At 42.1% G+C, this 22,649-nt stretch overlaps 2 protein-coding genes across 2 annotated transcripts; one reads left to right on the forward strand and one right to left on the reverse strand.

Moving 5' to 3' along the window:
* Positions 1-435: 435 nt before the first annotated feature.
* LOC126013582 (IQ domain-containing protein F2-like) lies at positions 436-3,333 on the forward strand. The gene is made up of 3 exons (XM_049776708.1): positions 436-453; positions 595-696; positions 2,965-3,333. Exons 1-3 carry the CDS (start codon positions 436-438, stop codon positions 3,331-3,333), a joined length of 489 nt encoding a protein of 162 aa, XP_049632665.1.
* Positions 3,334-14,064: 10,731 nt separating this feature from the next.
* On the reverse strand, positions 14,065-20,051 carry IQCF5 (IQ motif containing F5). The gene is made up of 2 exons (XM_049777706.1): positions 20,018-20,051; positions 14,065-14,522 (listed from the first exon to the last, which is right to left on the reverse strand). The coding sequence occupies exons 1-2, from the start codon at positions 20,049-20,051 to the stop codon at positions 14,065-14,067; spliced, it is 492 nt and encodes a 163-aa protein (XP_049633663.1).
* Positions 20,052-22,649: the final 2,598 nt, after the last annotated feature.

A 22,649-nucleotide genomic window follows, 5' to 3' on the forward strand; every position in this document is an offset into this window, starting at 1 on the left:
TCTAGTGCCACCGCCCGGCCCCTGATTGCTCTCATTTTCTATGATGTACTGGGATACTGGAAAACAAAACTTGGTTCAAGGAAAGATAGGAAAACAAGACTGAGAAATTAGTAGAGAATTCTAATAGAGATGGGGTGCCACCGTTTCCACTGTTCCCCAAGAGACTATGGATGGCCCTCAATGGAGCAGAGACTAGTATTAAATGACACTTACATATCTAGCTTTCCACAGAGAGCTCTGGCACATCTCTGAAAGGAAGGATGTGGATAGGCAGGACAAGTTCACATGGAGTTAATTTTGGGGAAGTCTCAACTGTGTGACAGATGTCCTAATCCATATGTCATAATGCAGTTGTGAACTCATAACTCCCACACTCATAACACCCATGCCAGACCTTTGGAAGTAGAGAGATCGAGAGTCATCTAGCTATAAATAATGAAAATTAAGTTCTGTGTAAGACATGACCAAATCTCCTAGGTCAAGCCTGGGTGGGGAAAGAGAGAATTGGATACAGAAGCAATGGGAATCTTGTCTGGTAACAAAGAAATAGTTGTTTTGATTCACCATTTATTTTCTGTTTAATTCCAATGACAGAAAGATAATCATGTAATTTTGATTATACTCGATAATAAGAAAAGCTCCACTGAGCCAAAGGAAGAAGAAGAAATCATTAGGCCACAAATTAAAAAGGGCAAGGTGGGTTATATCTCCATGAAGTTAAGAGATATACAAAATATTCAATGTCTGTTTCTGAGGGTAGGGGGGATGTGGGTTCACCTAAATAATCTGGCATCAATTCAATTTTCATTTATTATTTTTTATGGGTTCTCAGGGTCTGTGTCTCATGATGAAATGAAGCATTAGTGTAAAGAATAAAATTCAAGGGGGCCGGAGAGATAGCACGGAGGTAGGGTGTTTGCCTTGCATGCAGAAGAACAGTGGTTCAAATCCCGGCATCCCATATGGTCCCCCGAGCCTACCAGGAGCAATTTCTGAGCATAGAGCCAGGAATAACCCCTGAATGCTGCCGGGTGTGACCCCCCACCAAAAAAAAATTAAATTAAACAAAAGTTGGGTTGGGGAAGACATTGCTTAAGAATAGAGCATATGTCTTGCATGTGTGACACCCTGGATTTCATCCCTCACCTTGGGAGAATTGAGAGAACTAAAGAACAATTTTATGTGTATGTGAAAAAAAAAAGAATTACAAAGGTAGAATGCAAGAGTACAGCTGGTAAGGCACTTGCCTTGCATGCAGCTGACTGGTTTGATCCCAGGCAGTCCATATGATTCCCCAAACCCACCAAGAGTGATCCCTGAGTTCAGAGCCAGGAGTAATCTCTGAGTACCATCAGGTGTGACCCCAAGATAAAAACAAACAAAAAAATTAGAATACTCAGGCTAGAGACATAGGAAGATGGTTAAGTATTTGCTTTGCACTCAGCCAGCTTAAGTTCAATCCTCAGTGCCATGTTCCCCAACCACAATCAGGAGAGAGTACAGTCAGGTGTGGTACACAATGCCCCCCCATATCAAATAAAAGGGTAGAATGTTTAAAGTATAAAGAAAGGCATAGAAAAGAATATCCTATCAAGGTGTTGAAACTTACATTGTTCGGCAGAAAGAAATCAACCAATGATGGTTTGGGAGTACAATGAACAGAGAATATGAGGAAATCCCCATTGGTTGGGAAAGTGTTTGAACTTTGTGCTCAAGGGTCACTAGGTGGTAAGAATCAAATCAGAGGGGCCGGAGAGATAGCATGGAAGTAAGGCATTTGCCTTTCATGCATTGGTTCAAATCCCAGCATCCCATATGGTCCCCCAAGCCTGCCGCTTGCACCACCACTCTAGCCCCAACCCCTGGGGAAAGCATATGAAACCAAATTTCCCAGATCTGATAAGTTCTGTTACTGGAAAGTACCGTATTTTTAGTACCATAAGACACACTTGTTTCCCCACAAAAGATGGGAGGAAATGTCTGTGCATCTTATGGAGCGAATGCCGCCTGGAGCTGAGGAGTTCTTGGGGTTGCCAGAAAACTAGAAGTGTACTAGAAACAAACTCTCTCATTAGTTAATGACAGTCACAATGATTCTTTTTTTAAAAAACTTTATTTATTTATTTATTTATTTATTAATTGATTGGTTGTTGGGCCATACCCAGCAGTGCTCAGGGTTTACTCCTGGTTCTGCACTCAGAAATCGCCCCTGGCAGGCTGGGGGACCATATGGGTGCCGGGAATTGAACGGGGTCCCTCCTGACTCAACCACATGAATACAAGACAGATGCCCTACCGCTGTGCCATTTCTCCGGCCCCCAAAATGATTTTTTTTTTGGTTTTTGGGTCACACCTGGCAGCGCTCAGGGGTTACTCCTGGCTCTATGCTCAGAAATCGCTCGTGGCAGGCTTGGGGGACCATATGGTATGCCAGGATTCGAACCACCGACCTTCTGCATGCAAGGCAAATGCCTTACCTCCATGCTATTTCTCCGGCCCCCCCCATAATGATTCTTAATGTCCCATTGACTTCTGTTCACTTAATATGGTTGAAATATTCTTCTATTATAGATTATTAAATATTTTAGTACAAAAGTTGCTTTAGAATATTTTTTTCTTGTTTTCCTCGTCTAAAAACTGTGTGAATCTTATGGTCAGATACATCTTATAGAATGACAAAACTAACAAAATCTCTCACCCTGGATTCACCCTCTAGTCACTAATAAGTTCTTGATCTATGCAGTGGTAGGAGAATGAAAAGGAAAAGGGTTAACTCAGGAAAAGGGGAAAAGGTCTCAGCCACTTGGGCCACCCAGGTCTCAGGCTCTCAGTCAGAAGGCAGGACTGTTACAAAGTCTAGGCACCCGCAACAGCTCCTGGATGCCGGGGTGAGGACATTTACTGAATGATTGCTCTCTCATCTCTGCCTAGAAAAGAAAAAGAATAATCAAGCATGGAAACCAGCAATTGAAAGCAGCAACTATGATTCAGGCCTGGTGGCGAGGCACATTGGTTCGTCGGACACTGCTGCACGCAGCCCTCCGGGCTTGGATTATTCAATGCTGGTGGAGGATGACACTGGACAGGATAAAGCAGAGGAAGAGAAGTGAAGCCCTGTTTGCCTATGTGAAAAGAGAAAGGGCAGTTGTCAAGCTGCAGTCTCTGGTCCGTATGTGGCGCATCCGCTGGCGATACTGTCAGGTGCTCAGTGCCATCTATACCATCCAGTACCATTGGCAATGTCAAAACCCCCAGCCTCGTTCTTTCCTTCGGGGTCACTGTGTAGTTACCGCCACTCACTTGCAGTTTCACATTGAGGTCATCAACTCCTAAAGACTGGCAAGGAGGGGCACTGCATCTGGTGTTCTCAGTAAAGGTCTCCCTGGTCTGGTATGTCACATGGTCTTACCGAGCCAATGGAAATCTGAGGACTTAGGTCATGATGCTACTTATTTTCCCTGGGAAGAATATCAGAGAGGTTTTCACCAAGTGTCCATAGTCCTGCTCTGGATTGACAATGACCATTGACTCCTTAGATATATTTCTTGACTAAAATAGAAACCGAGGGCCAGAGTGGCAGCACAGTGGTAGAGCATTTGCCTAGAATGCAGCTGACCCAGAACAGAAATGAGTTTGATCTCCAGTATTCTATATGGTCCCCAAGCCTGCCAGGAGCAATTTCTGAGCACAGAGCCAGGAGTAATCCCTGATTGCTGTTGGGTGTGACTCAAAAACCAAAAATAAATAAATAAACAAATAAATAAAAAAAAATAGAAATTGAGATTCTCACCTACCCAAATAACCCCAATTCTAATTCCAACTCCATTCTTTTCTTTTCATCTGAGAAGGACTCAGAAAGTATGGTGCAGCTCTGAATACTCTAGGCACCTCTATCCATGAGCCAGGGGCTGAGATGGGTTGGGGTCTGGGATGTCTAAGACAGGTTGCTTTCGAAACACATTTGGGGAGGTGCCAACATTTGGCAAACTCTTTTAGGAACATTCTAATGCAGCCCCAGATAGAAAACAAGATGGCGCTAGGTCAGCGAGAGTACAGAGGCGCTTGCCTTACACAGCGCTGGTTAGGGTATGATCCCCAGCACTGCATGTAGTGCCACCAAGATGATCCTGAGTATTGAGCCAGGAGGACAATGAGGACCGCTAGGTATAGCAGGAAAGGAAGAAGAAAGAAAAAGGAAGGAAGGAGGGAAGGGAGGGAGGGAGGAAGTGAAAGAAAAGAAAGAAAACGAAAGAAAGAGAAAAGGAGGAAAGAAGGAAAATAAAATAAATAATAGAGAAAAGAAAGGAAGGAAGGAAGGAAGGAAGAAGAAAGAAAGAAAGAAGGAAGGAAGGAAGGAAGGAAGGAAGGAAGGAAAGAAAGAAAGAAAGAAAGAAAGAAAGAAAGAAAGAAAGAAAGAAAGAAAGAAAGAAAGAAAGAAAGAAAGAAAGAAAGAAGAAAGAAAGAAAGAAAGAAAGAAAGAAGAAAGAAAGAAAGAAAGAAAGAAAGAAAGAAAGAAAGAAAGAAAAGAAAGAAAGAGAAAGAAAAGAAAGAAAAGAAAGAAAGAAAGAAAGAAAGAAAGAAAGAAAGAAAGAAAGAAAGAGAAAGAGAGAAAAGAAAAGAAAAGAAAGAAGAGAGTAAGAAGAAAGAGAGAGAGAAAGAAAGAGAGAAAGAGAGAAAGAAAGAAAGAAAGAAAGAAAGAAAGAAAAAGAAAGAAAGAAAGAAGAAAGAAAGAAAGAAAGAAAGAAAGAAAGAAAGAAAGAAAGAAAGAAAGAAAGAAAGAAGAAAGAAAGAAGAAAGAAAGAAGAAAAGAAAGAAAGAAGAAAGAAAGAAAGAAAAAGAAAGAAAGAAAGAAAGAGAAAGAAAGAAAGAAAGAAAGAGAAAAAGAAGAGTGAAAGAAAAGAAAGAGGGCCCGGAGAGATAGCACAGAGGCTTTTGCCTTGCAAGCAGCTGATCCAGGACCAAAGGTGGTTGGTTCGAATCCCGGTGTCCCATATGGTCCCCCGTGCCGCCAGGAGCTATTTCTGAGCAGACAGCCAGGAGTAACCCCTGAACACCGCCTGGTGTGGCCCCCCCAAAAAAAAAGAAAGAAAGAAAGAAAGAAAGAAACAAAAAGAAGAGAGAGAAAGGAAAACAGAAAGAGAAAAAGGAGCCGGAGAGATAGCATGGAGGTAAAGTGTTTGCCTTGCATGCAGAAGGATGGTGGCTCAAATCCCGGCATCCGATATGGTCCCCCGAGCCTGCCAGGAGTGATTTCTGAGCATAGCGCCAGGAGGAACTCCTAAGTGCTGCCGGGTGTGACCCAAAAACTAAAAATCAAACAAACAACAAACAAAAGAAAGAGAAGAGACATCCTCATCATTTATATGGTCTTACCCCTAAATACCATGAATTTTTCTCACACAGTTCAGATACTAATGTTAATTATTGTACTCTCTCCCTCCTTAATAATCTGACTTCCCTTGGTCCTTGTGCTCCCACTTCAAATGTGTGTGGGGTGAATTCAACCAGCGGTCTATTCTGTGCCTGTAGAGAAGAGTGATCATGGCTACCAGAAAACAAATCTGTAATTTATGGTTTGTTTACATTAATGATAGAATACTATGGAACAAAATTTCTGATAAATTTACTGATATTTTGGGCCCGGAGAGATAGCACAGTGGCGTTTGCCTTGCAAGCAGCCGATCCAGGACCAAAGGTGGTTGGTTCAAATCCCGGTGTCCCATATGGTCCCCCGTGCCTGCCAGGAGCTATTTCTGAGCAGACAGCCAAGAATAACCCCTGAGCACCGCTAGGTGTGGCCCAAAAACCAAATAAAACAAAACAAAACAAAAAAATTTACTGATGGGCCCAGAGAGATAGCACAGCGGTGTTTGCCTTGCAAGCAGCCGATCCAGGACCAAAGGTGGTTGGTTCGAATCCGGTGTCCCATATGGTCCCCCGTGCCTGCCAGGAGCTATTTCTGAGCAGACAGCCAGGAGTAACCCTGAGCAACGCCAGGTTGTGACCCAAAAACCAAAAAAAAAAAAAAAAATTTACTGATATTTTGCATGTTTATTTTCTTACTTGAATGGATCAGAAAATAAGCTTAATTTCCTCTCCAATATTTCCAATGCCCCCCTATTCTCTTCAAAATTAAGTGATGAAGAACTGGAAACAGATTGAACTCTCTTCCTGTCATTACTCTTGACATGGTATTTCAGTGTTCATATAGGTAAATATGTAATTGATTTTGTTTATGTATCATTATTATGGGGGTGACATATCAGAACCTACAAGTTAGTGATGTAGGAACCCCTTGAAACAACTGATTGAGTAGATGCAGCTTGGGCTCCTGGCACACTTGCTTGTGACCAGAGGCAAGTGTTTTTTGTGATTCTCATGTTGTTTCCCTTGTATTTGATGTTATTCTTCTCACTTTAAGTAGTCTGTATTTGTTTTTGCTTGTTTGGTTTTGGTTTTTGGTTATACCCGGCAGCTCTCAGGGATTACTCCTGGCTACACACTCATAAAACCGTCCTGGCAGGCTTGGGGGACCATATAGGATGCCAGGATTCAAACCACCATCCTTATGCATGCAAGGCAAACGTCCATACCTTCATGCTATCTCTCTGGCTCCTTGCTTTTGGTTTTAACCAGAAGAAAAATTTAAACCAAAAATTAATAGAGGAAAATATATTAGTGCACTGATAGAATAAAAATTGGACAAAATTAGAAAAAAATTAATGAAACCAAAAAGTTGCCTTTGAAAATCTCAACCAAATTGACTAAACTTTATCAAGATTGACTGGAGAAAAAAAAAATAGGGCCCGGAGAGATAGCACAGCGGCGTTTGCCTTGCAAGTAGCCAATTCAGGACCTAAGGTGGTTGGTTCGAATCCCGGTGTCCCATATGGTCCCCTGTGCCTGCCAGGAGCTATTTCTGAGCAGACAGCCAGGAGTGACCCCTGAGCACCGCCAGGTATGGCCCAAAAACAAACAAACAAACAAAAAATAACACTCAAATTGCTAAAATCAAAAAAAAATTGCTAAAATCGTAAATAAAAGTAGAGACATTACTACAATCACAACAGATAGGAAAGCAACCATATGTCAACAAAATTAATAACTAGATGAGATTATCAAATTCTACAAAACATAAAATATACCAATACTGAATCACAAAGAAATAAAAAAATCTGACTTCGGAGCACTGCCAGGAGTCGTTCTCAGAGACAGTCAGGGATAGCCCCTAAGCATCACCGAGTACGAAAAAAAAATATTGATAAGGAAAATATTTTTGTGGGGCTGGAAAGATAGCGTAGAGGTAAGTCTTTTGCTTTACATGCAGAAGGATGATGGTTCAAATCTCGGCATCCCATATGGACCCCTGAGCATGCCAGGAGCAATTTCTGAGCATAGAGCCAGGAGTAACCCCTGAGTGCTGCTGGATGTGACTCAAAAACCAAAAAAAAAATTTTTTTTGTTATATCTATAAATAACAAAAATGTTTTATAATAAAAATATTCAGTGAGTTTAGGGATGTAGTTCAGGGATAGAAGGCACTCCTTGCAATTTCAAACACTGACTTTGATCCATGCTATGAAAAAAAAAATCTCAACAAATAGGCAGTACAAATTTCCCCCAATAAAGTTGAATTCATATATGAAAAAAGACACACAGGCACTAATGAGAATGACCACTTTCATCATTTTTTAAAATAGGTTCTACCAAGGTAATTTAGAAGGAAAAGGAAACAAGTCATATAGGAAAACATAAAATGATCTGTTTTCAGATAACACAATTTTATTATAAGTGAAAAATTCTGAAGATTTCACACTCGAAAATCTTGTTAGAATTAATACATTAGATCCATTCAGCTCCTTAGGGAGGGTCTGGGTGGGGCTCCGAAACTTCTGGCTTCTTGAGCAGTCACTGGTAATCTCTTTCCAGTTTATATTTTCACAACTATACATTAATAGTATCACTATCATTGAATTATGTTTTTATTATGCAGAATATCCAGTTTGTACTCTGCCCTTTTGCACACCCCTACAAAAGATCATTTTTTCTCTTTAACTTCCTTAACCCCTATCATCATTACTCCTCATTTACCCTTTCTAACTTAAGTACTGTAGAGACCTAAGTGGTGCCCTGGAATTAACACCCACCCTGTAGGGTACCTATCTGAGACCCACCCATTTCTGGGAGGGGTCTTGGGAACCGGATAATAGGTGTGACCTTACCTGCAAGACCCGGCCCATTCCTGGGAGGGGTCTTGGAATAGGTAGATAAACCCGGAAGCCAGTGGTTTAAGGGTCTTTGCCTTTTGGCCCTGCTGGGCTCTCGGAGGAAGATGACTGAATTATAAGATGCTGGGCTAAGAATGGCCGAATGCTTAAAAGGTTATGAGATAGGCCACACACACGTGGTGGCTAGGGCCTAAATGAAGATGATTCTTCCTGAAGCCTGCCTGTGAGTGAGTGATTACGCCGATTACCTGGGCCTGGAACCCGCTGGCTGAATGGGGTTGCAGAGCCATGTGGCCTGGGGTGGCAGAAAGAAATCCTTCACCATCCATCGCCATCCAGCTCCATCATTAATTATTTAATTCAACACCACCCAACTATTCCAAAAGGCATAAAAAGGACACATATGTCTTTTCAAGATTTTATGGGTGTTTTCTTTGACAGTTATAACTTTTGCTGAATATTTTCTTATATAGTGACGATTCCTTCCCCTTTTTTTATCTTCTCTGTCTGATCTGCTCAATATGGAATTTGGTGTGAAAGAATCCCTCAGTTTAATGCTTATGTTTGAACCCAGTCATGGGTATTGTTAGACGTGTTCTTACACCCCCATATATCTCAGATAACATCATGTGGCTTTATTTCTTGTTTGCTTAGGCACACTAAAATGGGAAAATACTATACATACCAATAAGTTCTTATCTAATAGAGATGGGAACACACAAATCTTGTGCAATGGAACCTTACACCCTGAACATTGACATAAAGACCTGGCACAGGCCTCAGAAGAATGGGCATTCTCCATTCACCCCTGATCTAGAGAAGACATCTACAAAACATCCAAGGTTGTCTATAACATCACTTGCAGGCAATCCTCTACCAGGGAAGACCCTACAGCTGCGCTGACATTGATCTACTCACAAGAGACTTCCCTTAACACTGAGAAGACTTAACAAGAACAATGACCCGCTTACTGGACAGGGCTTGCTGTATTGCCCCTTAATTGTGAGGTGAAACTAGAGGATACTCCACACCAGCCTGAATTCAATGTAGGATGTGCAGATCCCAGGATCTTCAATACAGAAACCTGATGCCAACAATAGGACTGCGTGAAAAATAAAACTATTGGCACTACAGACAATGACTTGGATTGAATAAACTAGTTTGCCTGGAGCCTAGAGTTGGTCTTATGCCAGGAAACTTCAGGGGTAGTGGTCTCCTTGTATTTAGACCAAGGCTATTCCTTTCTTGACTCCCATATTTTGGTGGGCCTATGCGAACAATATTTGCCACTCTAACACCATTTTTACTGTGCCCTTTTGACTAACCCTTAAAAAAAACCTCTTAAACTTTTGATGTTAACTTAAACTAATATGTATGTGCATGAATATATAAAAATACTATGCCTTCAAAGTTAAGGAGTCACATAAATCTCATGGCTTTAGGTTGCTTTGTGTACTGCTAAGAAATGTTACAATGTACTACAATCTGGGGACTTGTAGACAAAGTAATTGTACATGGGTTCTGCCTTATTTTTCTTAATGTTTTTTTGAGTGTAAGTTCAATATTTAGGCATCATCAAGGGGATTTCTTCTGAGAACTCTGTTTATGGGCGATTGTTCTTTCACTGTAACTTTACCTTGTCCTCTTTGCATCATTGTTTTCATAAAAAAAAAGAATTAATATATTATTTGGGCCCAGAGAGATAGCACAGTGGCGTTTGCCTTGCAAGCAGCCGATCCAGGACCAAAGGTGGTTGGTTCGAATCCCAGTGTCCCATATGGTCCCCCGTGCCTGCCAGGAGCTATTTCTGAGCAGACAGCCAGGAGTAACCCCTGAGCACCCCCGGGTGTGGCCCAAAAACCAAAAAATAAATAAATAAATAAATAAATAAATAAAATTTAAAAAATTTAATACATTATTATTATTATTAGCAGTTATACAAAGTCAACATGGGCTGGAGAGAGAGAGGAGAGAGAGAAGAGAGAGGAGAGAGAGAGAAGAGAGAGGAGAGAGAGGAGATAGAGAGAGAAGAGAGAGGAGAGAGAGGAGAGAGAGAGAGAGAGAGAGGAGAGAGAGGAGAGAGAGAAGAGAGAGAAGAGAGAGGAGAGAGAAGAGAGAGAGGAGAGAGAGAAGAGAGAGGAGAGAGAGAGAGAGAAAGAGAGAGAGAGAGAGAATGCCTTGCATGTGGTCAACCCTAGTTCAGTCCCCAGCACCTCATATGGCCTCCTGAACCCTGTCAGGAGTAATCACTGAGCAGGAGTAAGCCTTGAGCATATCCAGGGGTGACCCAAAAGTCAAAAAAATAAAAACAAGTCAGTACTACATTAAAAGTCACATTTCTGAAGCCAGAGCAATAGTACAGCAGGTAGGGCTCTTGACTTGCACACAACTGACCCGGGTTCTATTTCTGACACCCTAGATGGTTCCCAGAGTCCCATGAGGAAAGATTACTTAGCACAGAGCCAGGAGAAATCCCTGAGCACCTCTGGGTGCATCCCAACAACCAAAAGAAAAGAAAAAGAAAAAGTAGGATGTAGGTCTCAAACTCCCTCATTTTAAAACATTACTAACTTATCATAATCAAATAATGTGGGACTGGTATAAATATCATTATATATTTCATTTTTTGTTTTTGTTTTGTTTGGGGGTCACTTTCGGCAGCGCTCAGGGGCTACTCCTGGCTCTACGCTCAGGCTCGGGAGACCATCTGGGATGCCGGGATTCAATCCACCATCCTTCTGCATGCAAGGCAAATGCCCTACAACTGTGCTATCTCTCCGGACCCATTATATATTCCAATATAAAGATTATATATACCAGTTTAAAGATTAGTATGATCAATAGATTGTACTGGAATAGAAAGCTCCTAAAGAAACCTTCACATATTGTCAAATAAATTTCTAAAACACTCCCAAGCTCATGCAATAGAAAAAAGATAGTCTTCAACTACTGCTGTTGGGATAACTGTTTATTTAAACACAAAAGGGCCATTGATGGGCCAGCACAATAGGACAGTGGGTAGGATGCTGTCTTGCACAAAGTGAAATTGGATTCGCTTCCAGACACCCCATATGGTCTCCTTGAGCCCCACCAGGAATAATTCCAGAACACAGAATCAGGAGTAAGCCCTGAGCATCACTGGGTGTTGCCCAAAAACAATCCCCAAAAGGGAGCCCAAAATAAACTCATACCCTTAAAAAAAAAAGAGAGATTCAAAATAGATTAGTTCTAAATTTCAGATCTAAATCCTAGGACAAGTTGATAATAAGGAAGTTAAGGAACATGAGCCGGAGGGATCGCATGGAGGTAAGGCATTTGCCTTGCATGCAGAAAGATGGTGGTTCAACTCCTGGCATCCCTTATGGTCCTCCAAGCCTGCCAGGAGCGATTTCTGAGCATAGATCCAGGTGTAACCCCTGAGCGCTGCTGGGTGTAACCCAAAAAACAAACAAAACAAAAAATTAAGGAACATGCCTGGCAAGTGCCAGATCCAGTCTTGATTCCAGGCACTTCATCAGCCTTGGAGGCCCCTGAGCACTGCCAGTACTGAAGGACCTGAACAGCCTTGTTTCTTTGGGCCCTTCCACTAAAATGAAGACTGTGTTTGCTAAGAAAGGCTGGTGGGACCCTGAGACCCTGTGAGCAACCGCTTGGCAGGCCCATAAAAAGAAGCTAAAAATATAAAATTCTAGAACACTTTATGACCCTGGATTTTGTAATGATTTTAATTTAGGGGAGACTTTTATTTTAAACTGAATCAACACAAATTATAAAGTCACAAAGTTATTCATGATTGAGTTTCAGGCATATGATTTCATTTTGTGATACCAAAGGCACAGGCATCAAATGTAATGTAATTTAATTACACAATGTAATTGGTGTCATCAAATGTAATTACACCACATATAATTTGGATTATATCAAAATTTTAAACTGGGCATTAAAGAACAAAAATAACTGAGTGCAAAGAAGCCCAACATCAATCGTCATTAGAGCAATACAAATCAAAGTTGCAATGACGTACACTTCACACCAATAAGATAGCTACCAAAAACCAAAACATTAAAGCTCTCATGAGTAATTCGGTGACTAAAGGTGCCTACCTTGCATGAGGCCATGACTTCTATCATGGAGTCACTATAGGCTCTAAGTATGGTTTTGGCAATTTTTGCTGTCTGTCCCACTGCTAAAATAGGACTGTGTGTGTGTGTGTGTGTGTGTGTGTGAGAGAGAGAGAACACAACAACTAAAGTGTGCAACCCTCAGCAAACACAGAAAATAAAGGTGCACAGGCACTACAGCCAGTAGAGCAACCCGTCAAGTACATGTGTAAACATCAAACACACTCCTAGCTAGCACTACAACAAAAAGAATAAGGAGAGTTTCAAGGAGGTCATGATACCCCCATTTTCGCAGCAGCATTATTCACTATTCGTTATTCAATAGTCCCAAGACAGAAGCACCCCACTTGTCTTTGGATGGATAATAACCAGAATCTGGTAGATACTACAATGGATTATTATGTAAAAGCAAAGGCTCAGACATTAAAAAAAAAATCCAGCAATCACAAAAAGTCAAATACTCTATGACTGCAAATCTATGAAGTATTTAAACAGAATATTTAAATGTTAGATCTTTAAACAGAAAAGAAAGTAAAATGTTGATTATCAAGTGACAATCAAAGAGACAGTGTATAATTTAGTTTAAGAAACAGTATTTCAAAAGAAAAGAAAAGAAAAGAAAAGAAAAGAAAAGAAAAGAAAAGAAACGAAACAGTATTTCGGGGCCAGCAAGGTGGTGCTAGAGGTAAGGTATCTGCCTTGCAAGCACTAGCCAAGGAAGGACCGAGGTTCAATCCCCTGGCGTCCCATATGGTCCCCCCAAGCCAGGGGCAATTTCTGAGCGCTTAGCCAGGAGTAACCCCTGAGCATCAAAGGGGTGTGGACTGAAAAACAAAAAAGAAAAAGAAAAAAAAAGAAACAGTATTTCCATTTTGCAAGACAAATAAAATTCTGGAGATAAGGGTGATGTTAACAGCTGCAGAGTGATGAAATATACTTACTGAAAAAAAAGAAAAAAAAAGAAATATACTTACTGTTGTTTGCTTAAAAATTACTTAAGTAGGGGCTGGAGAGATAGCATAGTGGTAGGGCATTTGCCTTACATATGGCTGACCCCGGAGGAACTCGGTTCGATTTTTGGCATTCCATATGGTCCCCCAGCCTTCCAGGGGTTATTTCTGAGTGCAGAGCCAGGAGAAACCATTGAGCACAGCTGGGTGTGGCCCAATAACTAATCAATCAATAAATAAATAAAGTTAAAAATAATTACTAAAGTAAGGGCCAGAGCGATAGTGCAATGGTAGAGTGTTTGCCTCGCAAGAGGCTGACTCAGGATGGACCTCAATCCATATGTGTCCCATATGGTCCCCTAGGCAGGAGCAATTTCTGAGTGCATAACCAGGAGTAATCCAAGCATCACCGGGTGTGGCCCCAAAACAAACAAATAAAAAAGATACTAAAGTAGTAATAATTGAAAAAACATTGTCACAGAGCTTTGTGACAGTGGTGCTTCACAACTCCATAAACCATGCTGCGGTATCTCCCTGGAATTAGTGGATTTAACAGTTCTGCAACTCCAGGTCTCTAACCCATGGCCAACAACTGCCAATGAAAGACCTCTAAAATTGTGTTCTTGGATCCTTCTCCGCAATGGATGCCAGACAATCTCTGCTGTTTCCTCAGAGTTGACTGAAAAGATCAAGTACTTATGATCAACTCTAAGACTTGTTTAGACATAGCAGACCAAGTGGGGAACACAAATCTGAGAGACCTGGTCATTCCTTTATTGGAAGGGATACGCATTGCTGTATTTTGCAAGCCTCTGAGCCCAGAGAGACTTCGAGGTGAAATTGTAAATGATTTCCTTTGAGGTCGTAGTGGCCCTGAATGAAGCCACGGGTGTGGCAACTATGCCAACGCCAATACAGCTGGATAATGCGGGCTGCATGAAGTAACCTGCAATAACGAAGCCGGATGAGCCACATGCGGATCCAGGACTGTAGTCTGACAATTGCCCTTTCAAACTGGACATATTTCCCTAGTGCTGCTCGTCGTCTTTTCTCTAAATTGTTGGCACATGTGGTCTTCCACCAGCACTGAATGACCCAAGCCTTTAATGCCGCGTGCAGAAGGGTCCTGCGCACCAAGGTTCCCCGCCACCAGGCCTGGATGAATACAGCCGCTTTCTTCTCTGACTCAATGGTCTTATGTTTTGTCTCATGATGTTTGGGGCCTTGCAAGAGAAAAAGGGGAACATTTAGAACAGATCATCAATTTCGGCTTGAAGGTAAGCCAGAAAGGCACTTTGATAGCCTCTAACTTTCTTTGGTGTCCAGAATTGCTCAGGACAAAATCTCCATCTAGGAGGCCAAATAGGCTTCTTGCTTCAGCTACTCTCTGGTTAATAGAGATGGGCACACCATCTTTTCTCTAAGTCTCAGAGTCTCTGAAGGCAGCCTCAGCCAATTTTACATCAATACGGTTGGTAGGTCTAGACAAGAGAACGCTAGAGATGAAAGAGATTCAAATTCTGACTGCCTACCTGACTGATATCAATGTCTCTTTCCATCACATTTAACTTTAAATAAAAGTCATAGCCTGTTGTTCTCCTCTGCCTTGCCAAAATTTTTTTGTTTCGTTTAGTTTTGTGTTGTGTTAGGGCAATACCTGGTGGTGCTCAGGGCTTACTCCTGATGTTTGACTGCTCGCAAACATCAGTCCTGGAAGGCTTGGGTGATCATATGGGATGCTGGGTATCAAACCCAGGTCAGCGCCATGTAAGTCAAGTGCCTTACCCCCTGTACTATCTCTCTGACTCTCCATTTAAAACTTTTTTTATTATCACAGCTTAAATATATGCATCACGGGACCAGAGAGATAGCACAGCAGTAGGGCATTTGCCTTGCATGCAGCTGACCCAGGACAGATGGTGGTTCAAATCCAGGCATCCCATGTGGTCCCTCGTGCCTGACAGGAGCTATTTCTGATAGCTCTGAGAGCTTCTGAGCTATTTCAGAAAGCTTCTGAGAGCCAGGAATAACCCCAAAGCACCTCCAGGTGTGACCCAAAAACCACACACACACACACACACACACACACACACACACACACATATATATATATGCATCAGAACAAAAACACACACACTTCTAGACCCGGTCTTTCTGTACTTCCATACTTATATATCTCAAAGTCCCACCCTATGTGATTTAGGTGCTAGTCAGACCCACATTTCTTTTATTTCTTTTTTTTTTAGTTTATTATTTTTAATTAAATTCTTTATTTAAGCACCATGATTACAAACATGATTATAGTTGGGTTTCAGTCATAAACAGAACACCTCCCCCTTCACCAGTACAACATTCCCACCCCCAATGCCCCCCTCCCTTCTTCCCATCCCCTGAGTGTATTCGAGACAGGCATTCTACTAGTTATTTTGTTTGTTTGTTTTTGTTTTTGGGCCACTGTGCTATCTCTCCGGGCCCACTAGTTATTTTTTTTACACTTGATCTTAGCCAAAAGGCTGAGAAGTGATAGTTTGCTTTTTTTTTTTTTAAGTTCAGTAAGCTGTGTTTTTTTTTCTTTCTTAAAGGATAAGTGTTAAAAAAAGAATACAGTAGTAGGGGCCTGGAGAGATAGCACAGCGGTGTTTGCCTTGCAAGCAGCCGATCCAGGACCAAAGGTGGTTGGTTCGAATCCCGGTGTCCCATATGGTCCCCCGTGCCTGCCAGGAACTATTTCTGAGCAGACAGCCAGGAGTAACCCCTGAGCACCACCGGGTGTGGCCCAAAAACCAGTATATGTATATATATATATACAGTAGTAAAGGTGTGAAAGTGGCAATCGCTGTTGTTTGCATAGGCCCAGCAAAATATGGGAAAAATGGGGAAAAAAATCCTTGGCCTGATTACAAGAAGGCCTCACTCCTGAAGTTTATTGGCATAAGACTGACTCTGGGCTCCAAGCATACCAATCTGTCCAACCCCTGAGTCATTCTCCGTGGTCCCAGTGAAACTTTTTTGAACTTTAGCTGTTGTTAGTGTCAGGTTCCTGTATTAAATTTTTTTGTGCATTTCCTTCATTGAAGTCAGGCTGATGTGGAGCATCCTCTAGTTTCACCTCACCATTAGATTAGGAGAGAACTGCCCTGCAAGCAGGTTGTTGCTAAGTCATCTGGGTATTGAGAGCACTCTTTGGAGTAAGTCAATACCAGAGCAGTGGTAGGGTCTTCCCTGGTAGAGGTTTGCATCCTGGTAATGTTATAGACAATTGTGGTGGTTTCCATAGATGTTATCCATTGTTCAGAGGTGTATGGGCAATGCCCATTCTTCTGAGGCCTAAGCCAAATCATTATGCCAATGATCAGGGTATAAGGTCCAACTGCATTACAAAATTTGTGTTCCCATCTCTATTAGATAAGAACTTGTTTGCATATGTAATATTTCCCCATTTTAATGTGCCAATGCAAAAGAGAAACAATGCCAGAAGGTATTGTTGGTGTATCTGGGGGCCTAGGACACCCACATTTCTTAACCTAAGAAGAAAAAGATAGTTGGAGTCAATTCCCATTCATGACAGCTCTGTATGGAGACCACTCATCTCAGTTTTCCTGGCACATTCTGGATTTGTACCTGTTGTCCTGGTCCCACTTCCCTTTCATTCACCAAAGTATCTATTTTTACACAATAATAATGTGGTTAGGTCTTTCAATCACTCCATAGGAATGTAATGGTCAGAGATCACATCAAGGCTCTCCCCAACAGATTATAAACTGAAAGCATCTAATGATGGATGGATGCATGAGGAAGGTATGAAGTGCATATACTGAAGTCACTTCCTCTTCTCTCCTCTGCTCATTCAAGTCTTATCAATATGACTTCATTATGTTGGATTATAATTAGGTTTTATGACCTTTTATAATCAAAGTTTAGAAAAAAAATTATATGGCAGAAACTAACTTCACACTGAGTGCCAAATCAAGCACATGTTTGACTTTCTATACTTTACTGGGACCTCAGAACAGAGATCTTCAGCCAACTATAAAGATGCACAGCTTTCCAGAAGGTTGGGAGAATAAGATAATTTCTTACAAAATCTGAACTTCCCAAGACTTGGTGTGGATGTTCAAATCCCTTCAGGTCTGCCTCTACTAAATTACCCATAGTTAGGAGCTTGATGGTATAATCATCCTCAGGTCTGTTCTCCAGTCATAGCTCTGGAAAGAAGAGTAGAGGGAAGCTGAGCTGTGATGTCATAAGGGCACCTATTACTTAGGCACCTGGATGGTGTCCCAAGGTGAGTCCCTTCTAAAGGATACTTAAAAAGGCCTCTCCTCTGTTTCCTTATCTTTTCTTTTGTTTTTTTTTAGGCCACACCCGGTGATGCTCAGGGGTTACTCCTGGCTAGACACTCAGAAATCACTCCTGGCTCAGGGGACCATATGAGACGCCAGGGATGGAACCAAGGTCCGTCCTGGATCAGCTGCGTGCAAGGCAAATGTCCTACTGCTATGCTATTGTTCCAGCCCCCAGAATTCTTTTTTTGTTTTGTTCTGTTTGGGGGCCATTCAGGGCATGCTTGGGGCTGACTCCTATCTTTGTTCTCAGTGATCCTGGAGGACTTTGGAGCATCATATGTGTGTGTGATGCTAAGGGTCAAACCCAAGTTGGCTGCATGCAAGGTAAATGCCATACCTATTGTTCTGTTATTTCAGCCCCCAATAATGACTAAAATTCAGATGCAAAAAACACCCCAGTACCTCTGAAACAAAAGTGTATAGCTATATACATTAAAATTAAGTTAATCAAGGAATTTTATTTCATTTAAACAGGGCCTATCAAATAACAATTAGAAAGAACTTGCTCTTGGGGCTGGGCGGTGGCGCTAGAGGTAAGGTGCCTGCCTTGCCTGCGCTAGCCTAGGACGGACCGAAGTTCAATCCCCCCAGCATCCCATATGGTCCCCCAAGCCAGGAGCGACTTCTGAGTGCATAGCCAGGAGTAACCCCTGAGCGTCACTGGGTGTGGCCCAAAAACCAAAAAAAAAAAAAAAAAAAAAAAAGAACTTGCTCTTGACACCCACAAACAAAGTCGCCATAGGGCCAGAGAGATAGCATGAAGGTAGTGAGTTAGCCTTGCATGCAGAAGGATGGTTGGTTCAAATCCCAGAATCCCATAAGGTCCCCCAAGCCTGCCAGGAGCAATTTCTGACCATAGAGCCAGGAGTAACCCCTGAGCACTGCCAGGTGTGACCCAAAAACCAAAACAAACAAACAAAATCTCCATGTCTGCTTCTGGCCAGTTCCAAGACTCACTTTGTTCTCAAAAGAGATATAAACCAAGCCATAAAAAATCATGGGTATGGGGGCCGGAGAGATAGCATGGAGGTAAGGCGTTTGCCTGTCATGCAGGAGGTCATCAGTTCGAATCCCGGCGTCCCATATGGTCCCCCGTGCCTGCCAGGAGCAATTTCTGAGCCTGGAGCCAGGAATAACCCCTGAGCACTGCCGGGTGTGACCCAAAAACCACAAAAAAAAAAAAAAAATCATGGGTATGGTGGCCATGCAGTTGAAAGTTTGTGATGTCAGGAAGAGATGGTGAGCCAATCCCCCAACCTGCCAAAGCCATGTCTATTGCATTCATCTCCCATAATCGCCACTTTGCCAATGACTCTGCTTCACCATTCCTTTCTGATTCTCTGCGGAGACACCAATCTGCCTTGAGTAGGTAAGTGGTAATAAGATTAGTTTTTGGGCCTGGAGAGATAGCACAGCAGTGTCTGCTTTGCAAGCAGCTGATCCAGAACCAAAGGTGGTTGGTTCGGATCCCGGTGTCCCATGTGGTCCCCCATGCCTGCCAGGAGCTATTTCTGAGCAGACAGCCAGGAGTAACCCCTGAGCACCGCCGGGTGTGGCCCAAAAACCAAAAAAAAAAAAAAAAAAAAAAAAAAAAGATTAGTTTTTGAAGTAGTACAATAAGAAAATTTGGAGCCAGAGAGATAGCACAGCAGTAGGGCATTTGCCTTGAATGCAGAAAGATGGTGGTTTGAATCCTGGCCTCCCATATAGTCCTCCAAGCCTGCTGGAGGCGGTTTCTGAGCATAGAGCCAGGAGTAGCCCCTGAGCGCTGCTGGGTGTGACCCAAAAACAAAACAAACAAAACCAAAAAAAAAAAAAAAGAAAAGAAAAGAAAAGAAAAGAAAAAAAAAGAAAAGAAAAGAAAAGAAAAGAAAAGAAAAGAAAATTTGTAGAAATCAATGTGTCTCACAGTGAGGTGATTAAATCATTGTCAGAATATTTGCTAAGCATTTTGTTGCTAGTTGATTTCCTGTTATGCATTTTGTATCTGAACATCAATTAGGTGGTTTTGAATCCATGTTGACATCTGCATTGGTGGTGTTCCTACTGGGATGACAGTACTAAAAACTAATCAGATATCGCGTGGCTACACAGTACAGGATCCCAAGCTCTTTGGCCAATATTGTGGCTTTTTGAGATGTTGTTTCAGCTGCCAGGGCTTCCAGAAATGAGAAAGTGGGGATGGGGGGAGGTGGATAGCACTCATTCCAAAAAAGTCCTGGAGATGTGAGCCCAAATACCAGCATACCTGGAGTTTTGGTTGGTTTGATGCCTGCAGAGATTAAGTCATAAAGCTCGGCCAGGGGCAAAGCAATAGTTGTGTGTGGTGGGTGCAGCTGGCATAGCTTCAGCAGGGTGAGGACTTGGCTCACCCTCTCCTTCCAAGATTGTCATTTTCAGGTGCATTATCAGCGTACCCATAAATTTTCAAGGCTTCGTATACGTCTCTTTCGAGAAGAGAGTGAGTTAACAGAACTGTCAACAGTTTGATATGTCCATCATCAGATCTATGAACTGTCAGGAATTAAAGCAGAGTATTCTGACTCATACATGCATCAGTTCCATGGGTTGGCAGTAACTGTTTTACTGAGAGCTGTTCAACACGGGGTCAAGATTAAATTTTTTTCTGAAAAGAAGAAAAACAACCTCCACTCGGATGCTAAGACTAAAAATTTTTCTCTCCAAGATCTGATGAGAGGTAAGTAAAGAATGAAAGTGTATAGGCCAGAGCGATAGCACAGCAGTAGGGCATTTGCCTTGCATGCAGTTGACCTGAGTTTGATTCCCAGCATCTCTTATGGTCCCCTGAGCCAGCCAGAAGTGATTTCTGAGCACAGAGCAAAGGTAACACCTGTGCCCCAAAATAAAACACAAACAAAAGAATAAAAATAAATAAATAAAAGTGTGCTTATTGCTGGGATGAACCTTGGTGCCTCATTTTCTCCTTGCCAAGGGTCCACAGAGCAGGACAGAGGCCAACCACAGCAGCACCCTCGGCACAAAAACAGCGTGGGATTGTCCACGACCTCAGGGCTATGTGGACAATTCCAGCTCTACCTTGCCAGCTTCCATTCCCTATGGCTGCCACACCAGCCCACAATCTTTCCTTCCCTTGACCCAAAAGTCTGGTTGTCCAGTGGGCACTGCCATGTGGAAGGCAGTTCAAGGCAAAGCAGATACATTTTGAGAAACACCAGAACTACTCTAGAACCAACCCTTCCAGAGCAGGAAACACGAGCCAGCTCTGTGCTCTTGAGAGACTGGACTTTGAGGCCGGAATGATAGCATTGCATGCTGCTGACCTGGGACAGAACCAGATTCGATCCCCAGCATCCCATATGATCCCCCAAGCCTGCCAGGAGCAATTTCTGAGTACAGAGCCAGGAATAACCCCTAAGCAACTGTCAGGTGTGACCCCAAAACAACAACAACAAAGAGACTGGACTTTCACATCGGGAGCCTGCACCTGCTGCCAGGAGCATGATAAGCCTGAACTCGGCCTTTTCCATTTGATCCTCTAATCCAAAATTGCCCAACCTTTTCCTTAATCTCTTTTTTGGGGGAGCTGGAGTGGGAGCAAAAGAAGCCTCATGATGCCTTTGGCTGAGTCATAGAGCAACGTTTTCATCAGCTGCATTCTTGCACTTGGCTGGCCTGGACCGTTCTGTGTCTGAGGCCAGGCAGCATGGACTCACAGACAACACCACCACCCATGATGGATTAGAACACTCCAAAAGAACAGAAGGGCAAGGAAATTTTTGAAGTTTATGGTTTGTTTCTGTTTGTTTGTTTGTTTGTTTTTTGGTTTGGGGGTTACAGCTGACAGCGCTCAGGGGTTACTCCTGGTTATTTGCTCAGAAGTCACTCCTTGCAGGCTTGGGGACCATATGGGATGCCGAGAATCAAACTGGAGTCTGTCCAGGGTTTGCTGCATGCAAGGCAAATGCCCTACACCTTTGCTATAGCTCCGGCCCATGTTTTGAAGTTTTGATGTGTCTAAGGAAGGGTCTCTGAACTGCTTCCACTATGTCTTTCTGGCCACTTCTAGACAGATGAGAGACTCTCCCAGACTTTCCACCCAGCAATAGCACAATATCAGATAGTTCCTTTCACACCTTGAGGACTCTTCCCAAAGTGTGGTCACTTTGACAGCCAAGACTCAGTGCCATGAGCACAAATATGTCCTTTGGAGACAGTCTTGGCATTCTTCAAGCAAGATTTGAATAGCTAGAGAGACCATGTTGTCAAGCTTTCCTTGCTCTGTACCAGCTATGATTTTAACTAGAAAGGCAACCACGTGGCTAGAGTTTGGGGAATTAAAACCTTTATGACAGCTTGACAAGAGTTTCAGATATGGATATTCTAACTCTGAAAGAGAGACTGTCCCTGTAACTTGGACTTTGGAAGTCCTCCAACTTGGTTTTTTTTTAAGTCTGACCATAATAGAATCAGTATGAGTTTACCTAAAAAGGTTCTCAAACTTCAACTGAAATTCCATTAAGGGGCCAGAAAGATACTAGAATGGGTAACTTGCCTTGTACACAACTGACCCAGATTCTTTTTCTGATATGATCTCCTGGGCCTGCCAGAAGTAGTCCTTGAGTGTAGAGTCAGGAGCAAACACTGAGCACCCCCAAGTATGGCCCTAAAACAAACCCAAAAATATTTTAAATAATATTAAAAATATTTTGGCTTGGTAATTACATTATTTCTTTTGTAATTTTATATGTATTGAATATGACAATTTAATAATGTTATTAAAATAAAATTTAATAATAAAATTGTATTGGATAATGGAATAATTGACTATTTCCTATACTGAATCTGCCAATCTATGAACATGACATCCTTTTTACATTAATTTATATATATATTTATTTTTTTTTGGTTTTTGGGCCACACACAGCTGTGTTCAGGGGTTGTGATCCAACCCCACAAAAAAAGATTTACATATTTCATCAATATTGTTTTATTTTTGTATATTTGTTTTGTTCTTTTTTTGTT

Source organism: Suncus etruscus, chromosome 7 (genome assembly GCF_024139225.1).
Source record: "Suncus etruscus isolate mSunEtr1 chromosome 7, mSunEtr1.pri.cur, whole genome shotgun sequence".
In the NCBI taxonomy this organism is placed as follows: domain Eukaryota; kingdom Metazoa; phylum Chordata; class Mammalia; order Eulipotyphla; family Soricidae; genus Suncus; species Suncus etruscus.

Coding starts and splice junctions, on each gene's coding strand:
- IQCF5 (XM_049777706.1), bottom strand. CDS start 20,051: ATGCACCTGAAAATGACAATCTTGGAAGGAGAGG. Junction 14,523..20,017: donor GACAATCTTGGAAGGAGAGG/GTGAGCCAAGTC, acceptor TTCTCTTGCAAG/GCCCCAAACATCATGAGACA.
- LOC126013582 (XM_049776708.1), top strand. Junction 697..2,964: donor CACAAATTAAAAAGGGCAAG/GTGGGTTATATC, acceptor CATGGAAACCAG/CAATTGAAAGCAGCAACTAT.